Raw genomic sequence first — 21,727 nt, forward strand, 5'->3', positions numbered from 1 at the left:
CCTCAATCAGGGAGCTCACAGGGCCAACCTCACAGGCCTCATTGAGGTCATTACAGAAACAGTTCTCCTTACTTACTTTATCAAAAACTGTCATGATTTTGAAAACCTCTAATAAACCTCCTCTTGGCCTCCTCTACTTGGTGGAGACCAACTCCAGCTTCTCCCTTCTCTCCAAATCGCTGAAGTTCCGGATCCCATAATCACTGGAATAGATTCTGAACAAACAGAAAACCCCATTCGTTGCTGTCGTTCATTAAAATTCACTTTTACAGGGGACCAGAGTTCACAAAGCACCAACAAACGCAGACCAAGGGCCCAGTCCTGCTTCCTAGTGACATTTTGCCATCCTTCACTCTGACCTTTCAAATAGATTATTGCGTGGAGGTTTGGGGTAAAACCTCCAATCAATTGTCCAATACTTATTATTCAATTTGGGGACATTATCCGTGGAATTGAAGGGAGAGACCCAACAGGAAGAGAGAAACATAGAAAATGGGAGCAGGAGGAGGCCATTCGGCCCTTCGAGCCTGCTCCACCATTCATTATGGTCATGGCTGATCATGCAACTCAACAGCCCTGATCCCGCCTTACCCCCATATCCTTTGATCCCCTTCACCCCAAGTGCTATATCGAACTGCTTCTTTAAAACATACAGGGTGGAATTTTCCCGTCCCGCCTGCCACAGGAATTGTAGTGGGCAGGACAGGATCGTGGAAAGGTCCATTGACCTCAGGTGGGATTTTCCGGTCTTGGGGTGAGTGCGGCCGGAGAATCCCGCTCACAATGTTTTGGCCCCAACCACTTTCTGTGGTAGCAAACTCCACACACAGGATGACTACTCTCTGGGTGAAGAAAGATTGCAGCAGCTGTAGATTTCCTTAATAGGAGCCATTTTAGAGTAGGAATGGCATTCTTATTGTCAACTGACTCATCTCAATATTCACAAGCACATCCAGTTTTACATAATTAATGTAATTTTAGGGTTAGTTGGTTTAAATTGCCTCCAGTCTTGTATCGCAGAATCACAGAATCCTACAGTGCAGAAGAGGCCCTTCGGCCCATTGAGTCTGCACCGACGCATGAAAGGCCCTGACCTGCCCACCTAATCCCACTTGCCAGCACTTGGCCCATTGCCTTGAATGTTATGGCGTGCCAAGTACTCATCCAGGTATTTCTTAAAGGATGTGAGGCATCCCGCCTCCACCACCCTCCCAGGTAGTGCATTCCAGCTCTCTGGGTGATGCGCGTTATCACACACGAGGCTTGAGATGCTCAGGGAATAAAGGCTTTTATTTGCTGTTACAACGAAGCTACTAATTATATACACCATCCCAGACTGAGGGGTCCCAGACAGAGCAGTGACCTTTATACCTCTCCCAGGAGGCGGAGCCCGACTGGGATGTACCACAATAACTATAATACAAGGTGTAACAGCCCAACCCTAACCCCAACAGCAACAAGTAGAACAACCCATCCCTAACCCCAACAGCAACATATATACATACTTGTAGTACTGGCCAGACCCTGGCTCAGTACTATCTAGTGGGAACCAACGATGGTTCACCACACTGGGTAAAAAGGTTTTTCCTCAAATCCCCCCTAAACCTCCCACCTCTCACTTTTAACTTGTGCAGAAGTGAAACTAAAACAGCTGTGTTTATATCCACAGCTACATTAATATCAGCCCTTTTGCCGAAAGCGGGCAACAAGGGGGCAGATTACAGTCGGAATTTTCTGGTCATTTACGCCCCACCCCTGCTGCAAGCCAGGATGGAGAAGTTGGCGCTTAGCCATATCTCCGACCACTGCAGCAGGACCAGAAATTGGGATTGATAAAGTTAAATGTAGACCCAAATGTTTCCTCTTGTGGGGCAATCTAGAACAAGAGGTCACAGGTGTAGGTTGCGAGGGGGTAGATTTAAAATTGAGATGAGGGGGAACTACTTCTCGCAGAGGGTGGTGAATTTGTGGAACTCGCTGCCCCAGAGCGCGGTGGAGTCTGAATCGTTGAACGGTTTCAAGAAGGAGATAGTTATTGTGGTGGACCTCAGTTGTGCCTTTGTCCTATATGGACCACCGTTGTGTGTGTTTGTCATACCTGGACACATCCCCTTCCAGTTTGGTTCCTCCTCTCGGCACCTAGTATAAAGGTGGCTGTCTCCTCCCCCTTGTTCAGTCCAGGTCGGTTACTTGTTGGGATCTGCTCCTGATTCTGTTGTGAATAAAAGCCTACACTTGGATTGGCACACCGGTAGTCTTTCGCCTTATTGATAGCGCATCAGATATGTTTCTAATTTAAAAAGTGATAAGGACAGGTGGGGAGGTGGATTTGAGAGCAGGGAGAGATCAGCCATGATCTGATTGAATGGCGGAGCAGGCTCGAAGGGCTGAATTCGCCGACTTCTGCTCCTAATTCCTACGTTCCTAAAATCTTGCCAGCGTGAATGACCAAAAAGTTCCGGCTTACATCAGTTTGCTCCAACGTAGAAACAGCTACTTGTAACGTTATTGAACAACTGCTTATCACATTGGGTTACCATTGCTCTGTTAACCCACTAACAGGGAATGGTAATAGAAACATAGAAACTAGTAGCAGGAGTAGGCCATTCGGCCCTTCGAGCCTGCTGTGCCATCCATTTTGATCATGGCTGTTCATTGAATTCAACATCTTGATCCCCTCCTTCCCTCCATATCCCTTGATCCCTTTAGCCCCAAGAGCTATATCTAGTTTCTTCTTGAAATCAGACAACGTTTTGGCCTCAACTACTTTCTGTGGTAGTGAATTCCACACATTCACCACCCTCTGGGTGAAGAAACTTCTCCTCACCTCAGTTCTAAAGGGTTTACCCCTTATCCTCAAACTATGACCCCAAATGTCTCCATTAAGATAACTGACAGTTCAGGAAACACATTAGGTTAAACTTGTATTTTTAGGTTAAACTTGCGTTGAACCTTGCTTGGACCAGGTTTGGAGTTCTGGTCTCTATATTGTAAGGGACAATATAGGGCGACCGGATAGGAATTTTAAGATAACAAAAGGGTTTGACAAAGCAGAAAATGGGAAAGTCCAAAACCGGAGAGAATAAATATAAGATAATCACTAATCAGTCAAATATGGGGAATAGGGAATTCGGGGGAACTCTTTTCCCCCAAAGGGTGGCAAAAATGTGATACTCAAGCAGTAGTTGAGGGAAAAAGCCAAAAAAAGGGGAGGCTAGATCAGCATACGAGGACGAAAAGAATAGAAGGAAATGTTAATGGAATTTGTTAGAGTAGGAAGTTCAGGGAGCCCACAAACACCAAAATGAATGTAGTCCAATCCATCACGCAAACTAGCCTCCCATCCATTGACTCTGTCTACACTTCCTGCTGCCTCGGAAAAGCAGCCAGCATAATCAAGGACCCCACGCACCCCGGACATTCTCTTTTCCACCTTCTTCTGTTGGGAAAAAGATACAAAAGTCTGCAGTCACGTACCAACCGACTCAAGAACAGCTTCTTCCCTGCTGCTGTCAGACTTTTGAATGGACCTACCTCGCATTAAGTTGATCTTTCTCTACACCCTAGCTATGACTGTAACACTACATTCTCCACTCTCTCCTTTCCATCTCTATGAACAGTATGCTTTGTCCGTATAGTGCGCAAGAAACAATACTTTTCACTGTATACTAATACATGTGACAATAATAAATCGAATCAAATCAAAATCAAATGGACTTGGGCTAAATGATGTTTCTGTGCTGTAAATTATATGTAGTGCAACAGACATGACATGCAGAGGACACAAAACTTCCATATGTATACAATGTAGATCTTTCACGCTTTTACTCAAAAGTGTGTCCAATTTTCTGAAGGCAGAAATATTAAACCACATCATTCTGATGGTATCGACCAAATGGTTCAATTGGCCCATGTCTCTGCAGTAAACTCAGCGTAACTTGATAGGACTTTTTCACTCCAGTGCTCCAAGACCTTACAAACGTAGACACAGACAGACTCACAAACATTGGATCTGTCTCCAAGATAATTCCTTTCAGAACTCTGAAAGTTGCGGTAGAACCTGTCATAGGAAAGCCTTTGGTGGACTATGTGAAGAGATGTCATTTTGTCTTATACAGTTTCAAGATACATAGCAGATTCTGCTCAAGACCACATTACAAACTCCGGACGGACATTGGCAGTGAGTTTAAATGTGCCACTATAGATGCCAGGGTGATGTAGCCGTCCTGTGTAGGGCCAGGATTTTCCTGCCTCCCCCTCCCCTCACCCACCCCCTCCCTGCAGCGGGTTTTTCCACGGCGGAGGCGGCGAGCCATTGGCTGCTGGCGGGATCTTCCAGTCCCGCCGACGTCTATGGGCTTTTGCATGGCTTGCCATGCCTGCCCCCGGGGGACACACTGCCAGCAGGACAGGCCAAAGAATCCTGCCCTAGCAGTGGGAACACTTAGATACAGGTGTAGGCCATTCGACCCTTCAGGGCTGTTCTACCATTCAATAAGATGACTAATCAGTGGTGAAACCCATGTAGTTTGTCTGTCTCAATTTTTCTTAAACTCATGGACCCCTGGCATATTTAATTGTGCAACTCTGACTGAGATCCTTAACTCCCAGTGACACAACTCTGAACAATTCACCTGGAGATGTCGTCATCTGGAGATCTGCTGTACCGTTCTTCCGCAGTAAGATTCTGATAAGGAATGTCTTGGAATTCTGTGAGGAAGAGCGTGCACATGATGGATTAGCAAAGGACCAAAGCAGGAAGTACACAAAGCAAACAATTAACTTAAAAATTACCATGATGTAAAGGAAGGACAAAAGAGCAGGGAAATGGCATTATAGCAGAATTCATTGAATCCCTACAGTGCAGATGGAGGCCATTCGGTCCATCGAGTCTGCACCGGCAACAATCCCACCCAGGCCCTATCCCCATAACCCCACAAATTTACTCCACTAATCACCTTGACACTAAGGGGAAATTTAGCATGGCCAATCAACCTGACCCACACACCTTTGGACTGTGGGGGAAACTGGAGCACCCGGAGGAAACCCATGCAGACACGGGGAGAACGTGCAAACTCCTTACAGTGGCCGCCATACCACTCACAGTAAACAACTCCTTCTGCATTTGACTTATCTGTTCTTATAATCATTCAGCACATTATTACATCTCTCTCAGAAACATCTTTGAGTGTTTTGCATAAAGTGTGATGATCATTATTGCATAAGTAAATGACTTCTTTGGGCGGCACGGTGGCACGGTGGTGAACACTGCTGCCTCACAGCGCCAGGGACCCAGGTTCAATTCCGGCCTCGGGTCACTGTTTGTGTGCAGTTTGCACATTCTCCCCGTGTCTGCGTGGGTTTCCTTCGGGTGCTCTGGTTTTCTCCCACAATCCAAAGTTGCGTGGTTTCGTTTGATTGGTCATGCTAAATTGCCCCTTTGTGTAAGGAGGATTATTGGGGTAAATACATGGGATTACAGGGATAGGGCCTGGGTGGGATTGTGGTCGGTGCAGACTCGATGGGCCGAATGGCCTCCTTCTGCACTGTAGGGATTCTATGATTCTATGATACAAGGAACAGTGATCAGTTTATGTGTTTCTAATGGTGTCGATTGAAAGGAGACCTGCTGGCCAAGAGAAACAGAGGGTGGGATTTTCCAGCAATGCTCACCTCAAGACCAGAAAATCCCACCCAAGGTCAATGAACCTTTGCATGGTCCTATGAGCTTAAGATGCCACTGTGCATGAGCGTGGGTTTCCTCCGGGTGCTCCAGTTTCCTCCCACAGTCCAAAGATGTGTGGGTTAGGTTGATTGGCCATGCTAAATTGCCCCTTAGTGTCCTGGGATGCATAGATTAGAGGGATTAGTGGGTAAAATATGTAGGGATATGGGGGTAGGGCCTGGGTGGGATTGTGGTCGGTGCAGACTCAATGGGCCGAATGGCCTCTTTCTGTACTGTAGGGTTTCTATGATTTCTATGGTCCTATCTCGCCCACTACAATTCCCGTGGCGGACGGGACAGGAAATCTCCGCCCAGAGATTCTGCCATGAGATGCTTAATATCCGACTGACCACTGAACCAGGGCCTTCCTGCCTTATCCGAGGAATGGGTGTTCTTTCCATAGAACCAGAGAACCCATACAGTACTGAAGGAGGCCACTCGGCCCATCGAGTCTGCACCGACCACAATCCCATCCAAGGCCCTTTTCCCGCAACCCCACACACTTACCCCATCAATTCCCTGACACTAAGGGGGCAATTTAGCATGGCCAATCCACCTAACCCACACATCTTTGGAGTGTGGGAGGAAACCGGAGCACCCGGAGGAAACCCACACAGAGACGGGGAGAACGAGCTGAGAGTGACCGCGGCCGGAATTGAATCTGGGTCCCTGGCATTGTGAGGCAGCAGTGCTATCCACTGAAAATTGGAACATAAAACTTGGGGGCAATGTAAAACAAGTTGGTGATTCACCATCAGCCATTTTGCACCGTCACACAAACATCAAACTCTGCGCCTATGATCGAGAACTGTTTTAAGACTTGTGGGACAACATTTTTACAATTAAAGCAGGATTATGTATGGCAGAGATCTGAAGATCTTTATTCTGCACTTGCTTTGTGCGCACAGTAATATATTCGTACGCTATGCACCTCTTTTTTGATCTTCAGTCCTTTGTACTGTGATACAGAGAGAGTTGGTGCTCACAGCAGCCTGTAGTTAGGCAGTCGTGACCAAACTCTGTATGGATGGAATTAATGCTTCATAAAATGACTTATTTTTATGTAACCTTATAACTAAGGTGCCACTGTGCATGAGCTTTCGAACATTTCCTGTAATTTTAAACAGCTATTAATCAATGTTACATCTTTATAGCTTCTCTGATCTGGGTTATACAGGTGTGGTTGGCAATTATTTCCCTATTCCCCAGTTGCCCTTTGAAGGTGGGAAGGGACCATTCCCTTGAGCTGTTGCCTCCCTTGGTGCAGGGTAGGGAATGCCAACATTCCGACCCAGCCTTGATGATGGAAAGCTGATGTGGGTCTGAATGAGGATGGCGCGTGATGTGATGGTGTTCCCAGGACGTCGCTGCCCTGTTCTTCGAGGTAGAGGTCACGGGGCTGGGTTAATTGCTCCTAAAATAGCAAGGTAGAGCCACGCAAACTCATTAACCTTCCCCCTCTCGCACAGCGCACGGTGGTTTCTAGACTTGCGCTGCAAATTGTTTCACTTTGAGTTCATTGCTCAGGCAAATTGGCTCCCATTGGACGGCAGCCAGTCAGTCTCCTTTCACCCCTCCATCTAAGGGACCAAAAGTGACAATAAACAAACTGAATTCCAATAAATCCATAACTCATTTGCCCAGTTATTTTGCACTTGAATCAAAATTGTGCTTGGATCATAGTCTTTGCAATCTGCACAAACCATTTATCATTCCAGGAGCAATTCAATCTAATTAAGAAGTGAGAGCACTTAAGAAAACCACAAATTTTACAGAACACCAGTGCACTATTTACTGGGGCTTTTGGGGTTTATGTCTAGGGGACATCTGGCAGTGTCTGGCTGCATCCTGTAGATTGGTTACAGACAGGATCGTTTTGGGATGTTTGCTTTCGGATGGGATTGGTAGGTTCGGATTGGGAACTCTGGTTAACGGGATGGGTTTTGGTTTAGTGAAGTGCCGGACTCAGATTGAGGGTTGTCTCCCTCTCTCTCTCTGCGTTTCCCTGATCAGGCCCACAGAATGTGAATCACCACACATCCTGGCTGAGATTAACTCTGTGGTGGTGCCTCACATAAGTTACTTGGCATGAAGGAGAATCAAAATGGCTGACGCCTTGTGCGGGAAATTCAATAACAAAACACAATACTATTAACTCTGCATTCCTGTCCCTGTTGTCTTAGTGAATAAACAACCTGTTTTGGTGCTTATTGTGATAAAAAAGAGTTATTTCTCTAACTCTGGTATGCTGTGTTAGCTGACCTTTTCCAATAGCAGCAGAGCTCTTCCTTTGTTCTCAGTGTCTTCATTAATGTTTCCTATAGCAAACTGTATGTGTGTGTGTATGTGTGTGAGTGTGTATGTGTGTGTGTGTGTGTATGTGTGTGAGTGAGTGTGTACGTGTGTATCTGAGTGTGTATGTGTGTATGTGTGAGTATGTGTGTGTGTATGTGTGTGAGTGTGTGTGTGTATGTGTGTGAGTGTGTATGTGTGTGAGTGTGTATGTGTGTGAGTGTGTATGTGTGAGTGTGTATGTGTGTGTGTATGTGTGTGAGTGTGTATGTGTGTGTGAGTGTGTATGTGTATGTGTGAGTGTGTATGTGTGTGTGTATGTGTGAGTGTGTATGTGTGTGAGTGTATATGTGTGTGCGTGTGTATATGTGTGTATGTATGTGTGTGAATGTGTATGTATGTGTGAGTATATATGTGTGTGTGGGTGTGTGTGTGTGTCTGTATGTGTGTGTATGTATGTGTGTGTATGTGTGTGAGTGTGAATATGAGTATATGTGTGTGAGTGTGTATGTGAGTGTTTTTGTGTGTGTGTGTGTGGGTATATGTGTGTGAGTGCATGTGTGTGTGTATTTTGATTTGATTTATTATTGTCACATGTATTAGTATACAGTGAAAAGCATTGTTTCTTGCGTGCTAAACAGACAAAGCATACGGCATGGTGGCACAGTGGTTAGCACTGTTGCCTCACAGCGCCAGAGACCCGGGTTCGTATTCCCGGCTTGGGTCACTGTCTGTGTGGAGTTTGATGTGGAGATGCCGGCGTTGGACTGGGGTAAACACAGCTTCTTACTGTGTGTGGAGTTTGCACATTCGCCCCGTGTCTGCGTGGGTTTCCTCCGGCTGTTCCGGTTTCCTCCCACAGTCCAAAGATGTGCGAGTTAGGTGGATTGGCCATGTTAAATTTCCCCTTAGTGTCAGGCGGACTAGCTAGGGTAAATGCATGGAGTTGTGGGAATAGGGTCTGGGTGAAATTGTGGTCGATGCAGACTCGATGGGCCGAATGGCCTCCTTCTGCACTGTGGGATTCTATGATTCTATGATACCGTACATAGAGAAGGAAAGGAGGGAGTGCAGAATGTAGTGTTACAGTCATAGCTAGGGAGGTAGAGATAGATCAACTTAATGCCAGATAGGTCCATTAAAAAGTCTGATGGCAGTAAAGAGGAAGCTGTTTTTGAGTCGGTTGGTACGTGACCTCAGACTTTTGTATTTTTTTCCCAATGGAAGAAGGTGGAAGAGAGTATGTCCGGGGTGCGTGGGGTCCTTAATTATGCTGGCTGCTTTTCTGAGGCAGTGGGAAGTGTAGACAGAGTCAATGGATGGGAGGCTGGTTTGTGTGATGGACTGGGCTTCGTTTACGACTCTTTGTAGTTTATTGCGGTTTTGGGCAGAGCAGGAGCCATACCAAGCTGTGATACAACTAGAAAGAATGCGTGCTATGGTGCATCTGTAGAAGTTAGTGAGAGTCGTAGCTGACATGCCAAATTTCCTTAGTCTTCTGAGAAAGTAACGGTGTTGGTGGGCTTTCTTAACTATAGTGTCGGCATGGGGGGACCAGGACAGGTTATTGGTGATCTAGACACCTAAAAACTTGAAACTCTCGACCATTTCTACTTTGTCCGCATTGATGTAGACAGGGACATGTTCTCCTTTATGCTCCCTGAAGTTGATGACAATTTCCTTCATTTTGTTGACATTGAGGGAGAGATTATTGTTGCTGCACCAGTTCACCAGATTCTCTATCTCATTCCTGTACTCTGTCTCATCATTGTTTGACCCACTACGGTGGTATCATCAGCAAACTTGAAAATTGAATTGGAGGGGAATTTGGCCACACAGTCATAGGTGTATAAAGAGTATAGTAGGGGGCTGAGAATACAGTCTTGTGGAGCACTGTTGTTGAGGATGATCGTGGAGGAGGTGTTGTTGCCTATCCTTACTGATTGTGGTCTGTGAGTTAGGAAGTTCAGGATCCAGTCGCAGAGGGAGGAGCCGACGCCTAGGCCACGGAGTTTGGAGATGAGTCTCGTAGGAATAATGGTGTTGAAGGCTGAGTTGTAGTCAAGAAATAGGAGACTGACATAGATGTCTTTGGTATCTAGGTGTTCCAGGGTTGAGAGTAGGGCCAGGGAAATGGATCCAGGCAGTCTGGGAGGCATGACTAACTTTTTGAAGCACTTCATAATGATTGATATCAGAGCCACCGGACAATAGTCATCAAGGCACGCTGCCTGGCTTTTCTTGATTGTGTGTGTGTGTGTGCACGCATATGCGCGCGTGTGCATGTGTGTGTGTGCGCGCGCACGTGTGTGTATGTGTATGCGAGATTGTGTATGTGTGAGAGTGAATGTGTATGTGTGTGTGCATGAGTATTTGTGTGTGTAAGAGCGTGGGTGCATGCGTATGTGAGTGTGAGATTGTGTATGTGAAAGTGTGTGAGAGAGTGAGAGAGAATGTGTGTGCATGTATGTGTGAGAATGTGTGTATGTGTGTGAGAGTGTGTGTGAGAGTGTGTGTGTGAGTATGTGAGTGTGAGGAAGAGAGTGTGTGTGAATATGTGTGTGTGTGTGTGTGCGTGTGAGAGAGAGTGTGAGAGAGTGTGTGTGTGTGAGAGTGTGAGAGTGTGCGTGTGAGAGAGTGTGTGCGTGAGAGAGTGTGAGAGTGTGTGTGTAAGTATGTATGTGTGTGCGTGTGCATGTGAGAGTGTTAGTGCTTAAAGTCTAAAATTGTAGCAGGGTGGCACAGTGGTTAGCACTGCTGCCTCATAGCTCCAGGAATATTTGGATCTTAACGAGAATAGAAACTCTGACTGTAGTCATTGCAAAAGTATGATGTTACAGTTCAGAGGTTACATGAGCGCTGTACTGAGGATGTCTTGTTGCTTCCTACAACGCCGCTTGTTTTTGGCACTCACTGGGTGGTAGGTTGTCGTAAGCATAATTTGCAACCAAGGCTCCTCCATGAAGGCTTCCAGACAGGACGAACGGAAGGTCCTGTAACCAATTCATCACAGCTCGAGTCTCATTCTGAATGACAGGACTGTGGGCCTCATTCAGTCCATCGGGGAAGTTTCTGTTCAAGTCCACCCCATTGGCATTAGTTCTGGAAAGTGGTTAACACTGGAGATCAGGAAATATTCCAAAACCCACATGATTACTTAAGATGAAACCATAAACCTGAAATAAATGCTTTGCCCTGGCCAAAAGCAAAGCTTCTAATAAGCCACCCACGGCGAACTAACCTGTCACTTACTTTGTACTTGGAATTGAAAAGTTACTGCGCTTTAATGATTGACAATGCTCATTATGCACTCTGTATTTATAATTGACAAGCTTTATCCATACCGCACTCCTGTAACTGACAGGCCTCATTACTAACTTTGCGAAGTAAATGACAAGACTCAGTACTTTCTTCCTGGTAAAACTGACAGGACATCTACTCCTACACGCCTGTACTTGCGAGGGCTTCTAGCTTGGTGATTGCTGGTGATTGACGTTACAGTACTATGTGCTTGGAAATGACAAAACCCAGCACTTATCAGAGCTAATAACATGGCACCACCAGTGTTGTCAGGGAGTCTAGTCATACCATGGGTGGCATCCCTGCCTCTGAGCCAGAAGCTCCGGGTTCGAGTCCCACCCCAGGACCTGATGCCCAAGAAAGATGCTTTCATGACGCAGTCAAATGGGTTGAGCATCAACCTGCAAAATCCTTCTGACACGCTATTTAAGTTTGGAGTTTATTTATTCGTCACAAGTAGGTTTACATCAACAGTGCAATGAAGTTACTGTGAAAATCCCCCAGTCGCCACACTCCGGCGCCTGTCCGGGTACACTGAGGGAGAATTTAGCACAGCCAATGCACCCTAACCAGCACGTCTTTCAGATAATTGGCAGGCAGTTCACTCCTGGTCAGCCATGTTTGTTGCTGAGTGGCCACCCTCAAGCTATAAGCCTCTGGCGACAGGCGAGTGACCTGTCCCAGGAAAAACGTCACTATGGGAACAGATAAAAATCTGCCTGGTGCACCACTAGGTGCAGGAAGAGAAACAACAACAACAACCAGTGTTGTCCAGATACTAGTCAGCCAATCCCTGACAGTAGTGTGTCCTTGGAGATCATTTCTGGCACTCTGGTCCTGGGATGAAGGTCTGTTCATAGAATCATAGAATCCCTACAGTATAGAAGGAGGCCATTCAGCCCATCGAGTCTGCACCAACCACAATTCCACCTAGGCTCTATTCCCGAAACCCCACACATTTACCCTGCTAAACCCCCTGACACTAGGGTCAATTTAGCAAGGCCAATCAACCTAACCCGCACATCTTTGGACTGTGGGAGGAAACCGGAGCACCCGGAGGAAACCCACGCAGACAGTGACCCGAGGCCAGAATTGCTTCAGTGCCAGCTGGGTAAAGGGTACATTGGGCACTGGGCATGTTGGTAAGGATGCAGCAGGAACAGGGCGGGGTACCAGGAGGTACTAACCAGGAATATTTTGGTTTTTTTCTGAAAATTGCAGCTATATCTGTATCACCCGTGTCAAGCAACAAAAAAGTTTATTTATTAGTCACAAGTAAGGCTTACATTAACACTGCAATGAAGTTACAGTGAAATTCCCCTAGTTGCCACACTCCAGTGCCTGTTTGGGTCACTGAGGGAGAATTTAGCACGGCCAGTGCACCTAACCTGCACGTCTTTTGGACTGTGGGAGGAAACCGGAGCACCCGGAGGAAACCCATGCAGACACGGGGAGAATGTGGAGACTCCGCACAGACAGTGACCTGAGCCGGGAATCGAACTCGGGTCCCTGGCTGCAATGCAGCAGTTGTTAGCATTTCTGTGCATGTTAGAAGCCTTGCACATAGTTCATGCTGAGTTGAGGTGTATTTGCGACCCTTGGGGATTCTGCAGACTGCTCGACTCTGCACCTGATCATTATGGGAAGCTGGTTCTCCATGCATTTCAGTTAATCAGACACCTTGCATCAGGTTATCAGCCCCACTGACCGGCCTGTAATTGCTGGATTTAATCCTGCACCCATTTTTCAACAAGGTTATAATATTTGTAACTCTCTAGGCCTCTGGCACAACTCCAGTAATCTAAGGAGTATTGGAGGATTATGGCTAGTAACTGGAGAATTTCTAGCTTTATTTCCTTCAGCAACCTTGTATGGTGCCCATCTGGTCCTGGTGACTTATCAGCTTAAAGTAAAGCCAGACTTTCTATTTTATCCTCTTTATTAATTTTAATCCATTCCGTATTTTAACTACTTTCTCTTTTATTATGACTTCAATAGCATCCTTTCCCTCAGTATAGACAGATACAAATTGTTTACTTTTCATCTCAGTCTCCATATTTATGTCTCCATTTTGGTCCCTAATTGCCCTCCATCTCTCCTCTTACCATCCTTTTTCCATTTATATGCCAATAGAATACTTCCAGATTAATTTTTAGGTTAGCTGCCAATATCTACTCATACACTCTCTTTGTCTCTTTAATTTCTTTTTCACTCTCCCTTTGGAACATTCTATATATGGCCTGGTTGTCATTTGTTTAAACAACCTGCAACCTTGTCATACCACAGGGCAGGAAATCCTGCCTTAAACAACACTCACCTATTAAACCCCCACACAGTTACAATGGTGAGAACTGCAAAACTATGGAAAGGAGTGAGACAGTGTGAGGCAAAATAGCTCAATTGGGAGAATGTTAGACCACGGATCTAAAGGTCCCTCATTTAATCCTGTGCCTCTGCATGAGGCTACATGCTGTCTTTTCTCTCTCTCTGCTAATTTGCACCATTTTTACAGTGGCACAGTGGTTAGCACTGCTGCCTCACAACTCCAGGGACCCAGGTTCGATTCCAGCCACGGATGACTGTCTGTGTGGAGATTGCACACTCTCGCCATGTCTGCGTGGGTTTCCTCCGGGTGCTCCGGTTTCCTCCCACACTCCGAAGATGTGCAGGTTAGGTGGATTGGCCATGCTAAATGTGCGGGGTTACGGGGATAGGGCAGAGGGGAGGGACTGGGTGGCCTGCTCTTTCAGACAGTTGATGCAGACACGATGGGCTGAATGGCCTCTTTCTGCACTGTAGGGATTCTACGGTTCACAACGGCACAGTGGTTAGCACTGCTGCCTCACAGCGCCAGGGAAGTGGGTTCAATTCCCAGCTTGGGTCACTGTCTGTGTGGAGTCTGCACGTTCTCCCTGTGTCTGCGTGAGTTTCCTCCGGGTGCTCAGGTTTCCTCCCACCATCCAAAGATGTGCTGGTTGGGTGCATTGGCCACGCTAAATTCTCCCTCAGTGTACCCGAACAGGTGCCTGAGTGTGGCAACTAGGGGATTTTCACAGTGACTTCATTGCAGTGTTAACGTTAGCCTACTTATGACACTAATAAATAGACATTTAAACTTCATAGACATCAATTGTTTAATCCATTTGGACTTTGCAATCCATTATTAATGGAGAAGCCAGGTTAAGTCAAGGCTCAGATTTGAAGCAAAAATTGGGGCATTAACATGGAACATAAATTTATTATTACACAAAAGAATATCTTTTGTAGTTGGTGCCTTCTTCCAATTCCAGCACATTGAAATATGAATAATGATCGATCTGGTCTAACAATCAGAAGGTATGTTTGTTACATTCTCATCTGGTTCACAAATAACCTTCAGGGAAGGAAATCTGCCATCCTTACTCGATCTGTCCCACATGTGACTCCAGACCCACAACGATGTGGTTCACATTTAACTGCCCTCTGAAATGGCCAAACAAGCCACCCAGTTGTACCTACACCACAGAGACTGTGGCGGTTCAGGAAGATGGCTCTCCAGTATCTTCCCAAGAGCAATTAAGAGATGGGGTGATCAATGCTGTCCTTGCTCACAGCCCAGCGTGGTAGCGCGGTCGAGCGGTCTAAGGTGCTGGATTAAGGCTCCAGTATTCTGTGGGGGCGGGGTTTAAATCCCACCATTGCCAGAAGTGGCTTGAGGTTTGGCGGCATGGCGGCACAGTGGGTTAGCACAGCTGCCTTGCAGCGCCAGGGACCTGGGTTCAATTCCAGCCTCGGGTCACTGTCTGTGTGGAGTTTGCACGTTCTCCCCATGTCTGCGTGGGTTTCCTCCGGGTGCTCCGATTTTCTCCCACACTCCAAAGATGTGCGGGTTAGGTTGATTGGCCATGCTGAATTGCCCCTTAGTGTCAGGAGAATTAGCAGGATAAATATGTGGGGTTATAGGGGCTGGGTGGGTTTGCTGTCGGTGCAGGCTCGATGGGCTGAATGGTCTCCTTCTGCACTGTAGGAGATTAAAGATAAAAAGCAGCATTGACCAAACTGCATCGCTCCCAGGACAACCACACTTGCTTTCAGCTTTTGTTTATACAACAGACTCTGGCTTGTTCTAGCTTTTTTTGTGTCTATTTAATACCAATGTTGTGTTTGATGGTAAATACATTTTTAAGAATACAGGCATCAGAATCTTCAGGGAGGGAATATTAGGAGTAAACAGAAAAAACAACTGATTGAGATTAGATTCTATTCAATATTCAAGCTCTGAGTCTGAACATGGGGACAAGTCTGAATTAACTATAGTCACAGTTTATCATGGGGCAGCACGGTGGCACAGTGGTTAGCACTGCTGCCTCATAGATCCAGGGACCTGGGTTCAATTCCAGCCTCGGGAGACTGCCCGCGTGGGTTTCCTCCGGGTGCTCCGGTTTCCTCCCACAGTCCAAAGGTGTGCAGATTAGTTGGATTGGCCACACTAAATTGCCCCTTAGTGTCAGGTGGATTAGCAGGGTAAATACGAGGGGTTATAGGTGTAGGGCTTGGGTGAGATTGTTGTTGGTGTAGATTTGATGGGCCGAATGTCCTCCTTCTGCACTGGAGGGATTCTATAGGGAATCTAAAACTGGAGGGCATAGGTTTAAGGTGAGAGGGGAGAGATACAAAAGTGTCCAGAGGGGCAATTTTTTCACACAGAGGGTGGTGAGTGTCTGGAACGAGCTGCCAGAGGTAGTAGTAGAGGCGGGTACAATTTTGTGTTTTAAAAAGCGTTTAGACAGTTACATGAGTAAGATGAGTATAGAGGGATATGGACCAAACACGGGCAATTGGAATCAGCTTAGTTGTTAGAAAAAAAAGGGTGGCGTGGACAAGTTGGGCCGAAGGGCCTGTTTTGATGCTGTAAACCTCTGTGACTCTATCCCTTGTCACTTTCTGCTCTGATCTCTTTCTCTTCTCTGACTAATTCTACCTGTGGTGCTCTAACCCCGTATTGACGACTTTACCTTCCTTTGAGGCCACTCTTGTCGCCTTCCTCAGCGATGTGGTTTCCGTCAGGGTTCATGGAAACCATGATGTGCACCCGTGTGTGCTTCAGGTAAAGGGTGAGGTCGGGTTCATTTCCATAGGAAGCCACCAGGTGGAAAATGAGGTGGATTAACAGTTCACGGCCCACGACCTTAACAAAGCGAAACAGATCTGATAATGGAGAGGTAGTAGGGCAACACCAACTTTGCAGCAATTCCTTCCAGAGCAGACATTGTTTTATATCAGTATGGACATTGAAAACACGCTGCAAATACTCAGCAGGTCAGTCAACGTCTGTGTGGAGAGAAACACAGTTAATAGGTGGAATTTCCCCATTTTTTTGGCCAAGTGTCGTTTTGTACCACGGATTTCATGCTCTGCACTGTGATGGAGAACGGGGAGTGGAGGAAATGATCAAAAGAGAAGATCTGTGATAGGGCAGAAGTTGGGAGAGATTAACGGCAAAGCAGAAGGGTTGATGGGACAAATAAAGAATCATAAGATGTGTCTTGGGGAAATGTTCATGGGAAAATGCAGAATTATAAACTTCCATCCAAAGACAAGAATAAAAAAACAAAGTTTTAAAATGGGTGCAGAGGCCTTGATCTGAAATTCTGAACTCAATGTTGAGTCTGGAATGTGCAATGAAAATATGAGGATAATGAAAACCCTGCTGGGGAAGTGATGGTCTAGTGGTATTATTGCTAGACTATTTAATCCAGAAACTTCAACTAATATTCTGGGGACCCGGCCTCGAATCCCGTCACGGCAAATGGTGGAATTAGAATTTTTTTTAAATCTGGAATTAAGAATCTACTGATGACCATGAAACCATTGTCGATTGTCGGAAAAACCCATCTGGTTCACTAAGGTCCTTTAGAAACATAGAAAACATAGAAAAACTACAGCACAAACAGGCCCTTCGGCCCACAAGTTGTGCCGAACACATCCCTACCTTCTAGACCTACCTATAAATAGGGAAGGAAATCTGCCTGGTCTGGCCTATATGTGACTCCAGAGCCACAGTAATGTGGTTGACTCTCAACTACCCTCGGGCAACTAGAGATGGGCAATAAATTCTGGCCAGCCAGCGATGCTTATGTCCCACAAATAAATAAAAAGAATCTTAACTCACAACAAGTCCCAATCACCAATTACCTCTGTGTTTGTGTCCCATATTGGCTTTGGGATCGGTAACTCGGATCAATTTTACAATTCTCATCTTTGTTTCCAAATATTCCTGTGCTCTCAACTCTCCATGTCTCATCTCTGTAACCTCCTCCAGCTCCACAACCCCCCAAAGTCTCTGCACGCCTTCAATCCTGGCATCTCATACAGCCATGATGTGGAGATGCCGGCGTTGGACTGGGGTAAGCACAGTAAGAAGTCTCACAACACCAGGTTAAAGTCCAACAGGTTTATTTGGTAGCACAAGCTTTCGGAGTGTCGCTCCTTCTTCAGGCGAAGAAGAAGGAGCGACACTCCGAAAGCTTGTGCTACCAAATAAACCTGTTGGACTTTAACCTGGGCGTTGTGAGACTTCTGACTGTATCTCGTACAAGCCCAATTTTCACCACCCCAGACTTGGTAGCTGTGCTTTCAGCAGCCTGGGTCCTTTAGCTGCAGATTTCCGTCCCAAACCCCTCCACCTCTCTCTTTCCTTCTTTGAGAATCTCCTTAAAACTGGTCCCTTTAGCCAAGCTTTTGGTTATTGGTCCTAGTATCAGAACTGCCCACCGAAACAACACTATGTGTGTATCTACACCCCATCGACTGTAAGAGTTCAAACAGATGACTCGCCAAGGGCAGTTAAAGATGGCAAATAAATGCTCATGAAACAATAATAAAATATTCTCCTGTTGCTCAGTGTCACATTTTGATAAATAATGCTCCAGTGAACCACATTCTAGACACTTTGCTACATTAAAGGTGCCATATTAACGCAGGTTATTGTTGTTTTTTTTCATTATTGAAAGTCCCAGTAGGCTGACTGATATAACTGCCTCAGGAAGGAAGTCCTCTACACATTTTGTGAATTTCATTTCCTCTTTCCACCAGTACCCTCTCTGTCATACGTGACAGAGGATATTAGAAGCTCCCAGAACAATACTCTTCTGAGGCTTATTCATCTCACTGACCTAACCCCTGATTTCCTCTTAAATTTCCTTCCCACAGTTGGGAGGATGGTCCTACGCTCTTCCTAGCTTAACGCATCCTTATTTTCAAAGAATCTTTGAGCTCCTTTTGAGTTCAATCCCCACCGCACCCCATTTCATAGAATCATAGAGTGGTTACAGCACAGAAAGAGGCCATTTGGCCAGTTGTCTACATGCCAGCTCCGCGAAAGAACAACTCCACTCCACCACCCCCGCAGTTTATTTTCTCCTGGATCTTTTCAACGCCACGCGGGGTATTATATCTCAATGTGCTTCTCTTCTGTTCTTGTCCAATTTTCAGTCGATTAAGTCAAACCTTCCTGAAAGTAATTGCTTCCAGTTTTTCCCAATGCAAGCCCAACTCCACAGAGCTCAGAGTGCCATTTTTAAAGGGAGCCCCAATCTCAAAGTTAAGAGATAACCACTCCGCCCCCCCCCCCTCCCCCCACCCCACCCCACCTACTCCCACAGACATTGGGGCCTCTCCCCATCCATTCTCACTGGCAATCTCCCCCTCCCCCCCGATTCATCATCGCCGGCCTGCCGCCCCCCCCCCCCCCCCCAACCCCCCCACCCCCCCTCCCCTCCCCCCCACCGCAATGGGCATCGCTGGCTGGCCATGTCAAGAGGGCAGTTGAGAGTCAACCACATTGCTGTGGTTCTGGAGTCACATGTAGGCCAGACGAGGTAAGGACAGCAGATTTCCTGTCCTAAAGGACATTAGCGAACCAGATGAGCTTTTACGACAATCGACAATGGTTTCATGGTCATCAGTAGATTCTTAATTCCAGATACATTATATTGCGTTCAAGTTTCACCATCTGCCGTGGTGGAATTTGAACTCGGGTCCCGTGAGCATTACGCTGGGTCTCTGGATTACTAGTCCAGTGACAATACCACTAGGCTACTACCTCCCCACAATTAAATCCCTCAACATCCCCAGTCCAAAGATGTGTGGGTTAGGTTGATTGACCATGCTAAATTAACCTTAGCGTTAGGGGGATTAGCAGGGTAAATAGGAGGGGTTGCAGGAATAGGGCCTGGGTGGGATTGTGGTTGGTACAGACTCGATGGGCTGAATGGCCTCCTTCTGCACTATAGGGATTCTATGATTCTAACACAGTGGAATTTCTAGCAGTGTTAATGATTTCTAACGTCTCCCTTCCTCCTCCCTCTCCCGTCACAGAGCCATCTCTTGTTTCCTGGTCTCCTTGATGTGTATTAATGGAGAATGAGGGTGAGAAAATTATCAGCCATGATTGAATGGCGGAGCAGACTCGATGGGCCGAGTGGCCTAATTCTGCTCCTATGTCATATGGTCTTATGTATTCAATAGTCCTGACTAATGTCAGTGCACCAACCTCACCACAACCTCACCCACACCCAGCAGGTTTTTCCAATGAAACGCCAACAGCTAAAATGAGTATGTCAGCAACGATTTTAAGCATGATGTTCCTGATTTCTTAATTTGCCGAGGCAATTACAGGATTATAGACAGTAGCTGAATATTCAATCGGGCTGTACATATAATTCATTTTTAAAAAACTGTTTTTGAGATGCTTCCTCCGAGGCTATCTCAAAAGCAAACCATTCGGCAGAAAATGGGTGTGTTAACCACACACCAAGGGAACTGTTTGGGTCTCAATAGCCTTGGAGGTAACAATTCTGTTAGGGAGGTGAGGATGTGCTGCTTCCAGAAAGCCCCAGAGACCCATTACTAAAGGTGTTTTTTATGCCACAACACCTGAGGCAACACAAGGGAAGCAAATAATGCAAATATTCCTATTTGGCCAAGGAGAACTTCTATAGAGCTTTTTATAAATACTCAGGATATCCCAAAACATTTCACAGCCAATGAGCGGAACTTTCTCATCCCGTCTGCCAAGGGAATCGCACTGGACGGGACACGGACCGTGTAAAGGTCCGTTGACCTTGGGTGGGATTTTCTAGTCTTGGGGCGAGTGTGGCCGGAAATTCCCGCCCAATGAATTACTTCTGAAATACAGTCACACTTGTGGCACAGCAATTAACCGCACAGCGCCAGGGGCCTGGGTTCAATTCCGGCTTCGGATCACTGTCTGTGTGGAGTTTGCGCATTCTCCCCGTGTCTGTGTGGGTTTCCTCCGGGTGCTCCGGTTTCCTCCCACAGTTCGAAAGATGTGCGGGTTAGGTTGATTGGCTATGCTAAATTACCCCTTAGTGTCGGGTGGGGGGGGGGGGGGGGGGGGGGGTGGCCGTGGTAGCTGGATAATAAGTGGGGTTACGGGGATAGGGCCTGGGTGGGATTGTGATCGGTGCAGACTCATGGGCCGAATGGCCTCTTTCTGAACTGTCGGGATTCTACGATTAATATCTATGATTAATAGACTACGTTAGTTGGATTGGCCATGCTAAATTGCCCCTTAGTGTCACAAGATGTGTAGATTAGATGAATTAGCCATGGTAAAGGAAAAACAGAAAATGCTGGAAAATCTCAGCAAGTCTGACAGAATCTGTGGGGAGAGAATAGAGCCAACGTTTCGAGCCTAGATGACCCTTAGCCACTGTAAATGTGTGGGGCTATGGGGATAGAGCGGGGGAGAGTGCCTGGGAAAGATATGGGGTGAGATTCTCCGGCCTCCCAGCTGCATGTTTCCTGCTAGCGGAAGGTGGTGCGTTGTTTGCTAGCGGCGAGATTCTCTGGTCCCGCTGCTGTCAATGGGAATTCCCCATTGATGTCACTCTCCCCGCCGGGGGGAAACCGCGGGCGGGAGTGCGCTGCCGGCGGGACTGGAGAATCCCGCTGGCATGAATGGCCTGAGAATTCTGGCCATGCTGTCAGAGAATCAGTGCAGATTCGATGGGCTGAATGGCCTCCTTCTGCACTGTAGGGATTCCATGGATTCTATGATAGACAAATGTGCGAACTAAATATGGATCAACAATATGTTTTCCCCAAGACATGTTGACTGTTTGTACTGTTGTGAAATGGACACTGCAGAGTGTCTCCTTAACTCAGTGGGTAGCACTTTTGCTTCTAGGTCGTGAGATTGCAGGTTCCTGCAGAAGAAGGGTGTGTGACAGGGTGCTGCGTGGTTGACATTTCCAAGACCCGATGAACCTTGGGCCTCCCGCGCTCGCCCCGGCTGCGAATGAGCCGCACGTGCGCGGTTTAGAATTTTTACGTTGGTCAGACCCGTGCACATTGACCAATGGGGCTTGGAGCTGAAGAGAACGGTCCCCATGCGCCCACACAAAA

At 46.7% G+C, this 21,727-nt stretch overlaps 1 protein-coding gene across 1 annotated transcript in view; it reads right to left on the bottom strand.

Annotated features, from left to right (window-relative positions):
• LOC144501870 (carboxypeptidase D-like) overlaps window positions 1-21,727 on the bottom strand; it is a 181,707-nt gene that overhangs the window by 96,412 nt on the left and 63,568 nt on the right. The window contains exons 10-12 of the mRNA XM_078225914.1: window positions 16,312-16,484; window positions 10,932-11,119; window positions 4,635-4,710 (exon numbers count right to left, since the gene is read on the bottom strand). Coding sequence (XP_078082040.1) covers window positions 4,635-4,710; window positions 10,932-11,119; window positions 16,312-16,484 — 437 coding nt within the window. The remainder of the gene's footprint in view (window positions 1-4,634; window positions 4,711-10,931; window positions 11,120-16,311; window positions 16,485-21,727) is intronic.

This window comes from Mustelus asterias, chromosome 12 (genome assembly GCF_964213995.1).
Source record: "Mustelus asterias chromosome 12, sMusAst1.hap1.1, whole genome shotgun sequence".
In the NCBI taxonomy this organism is placed as follows: Eukaryota; Metazoa; Chordata; class Chondrichthyes; order Carcharhiniformes; family Triakidae; genus Mustelus; species Mustelus asterias.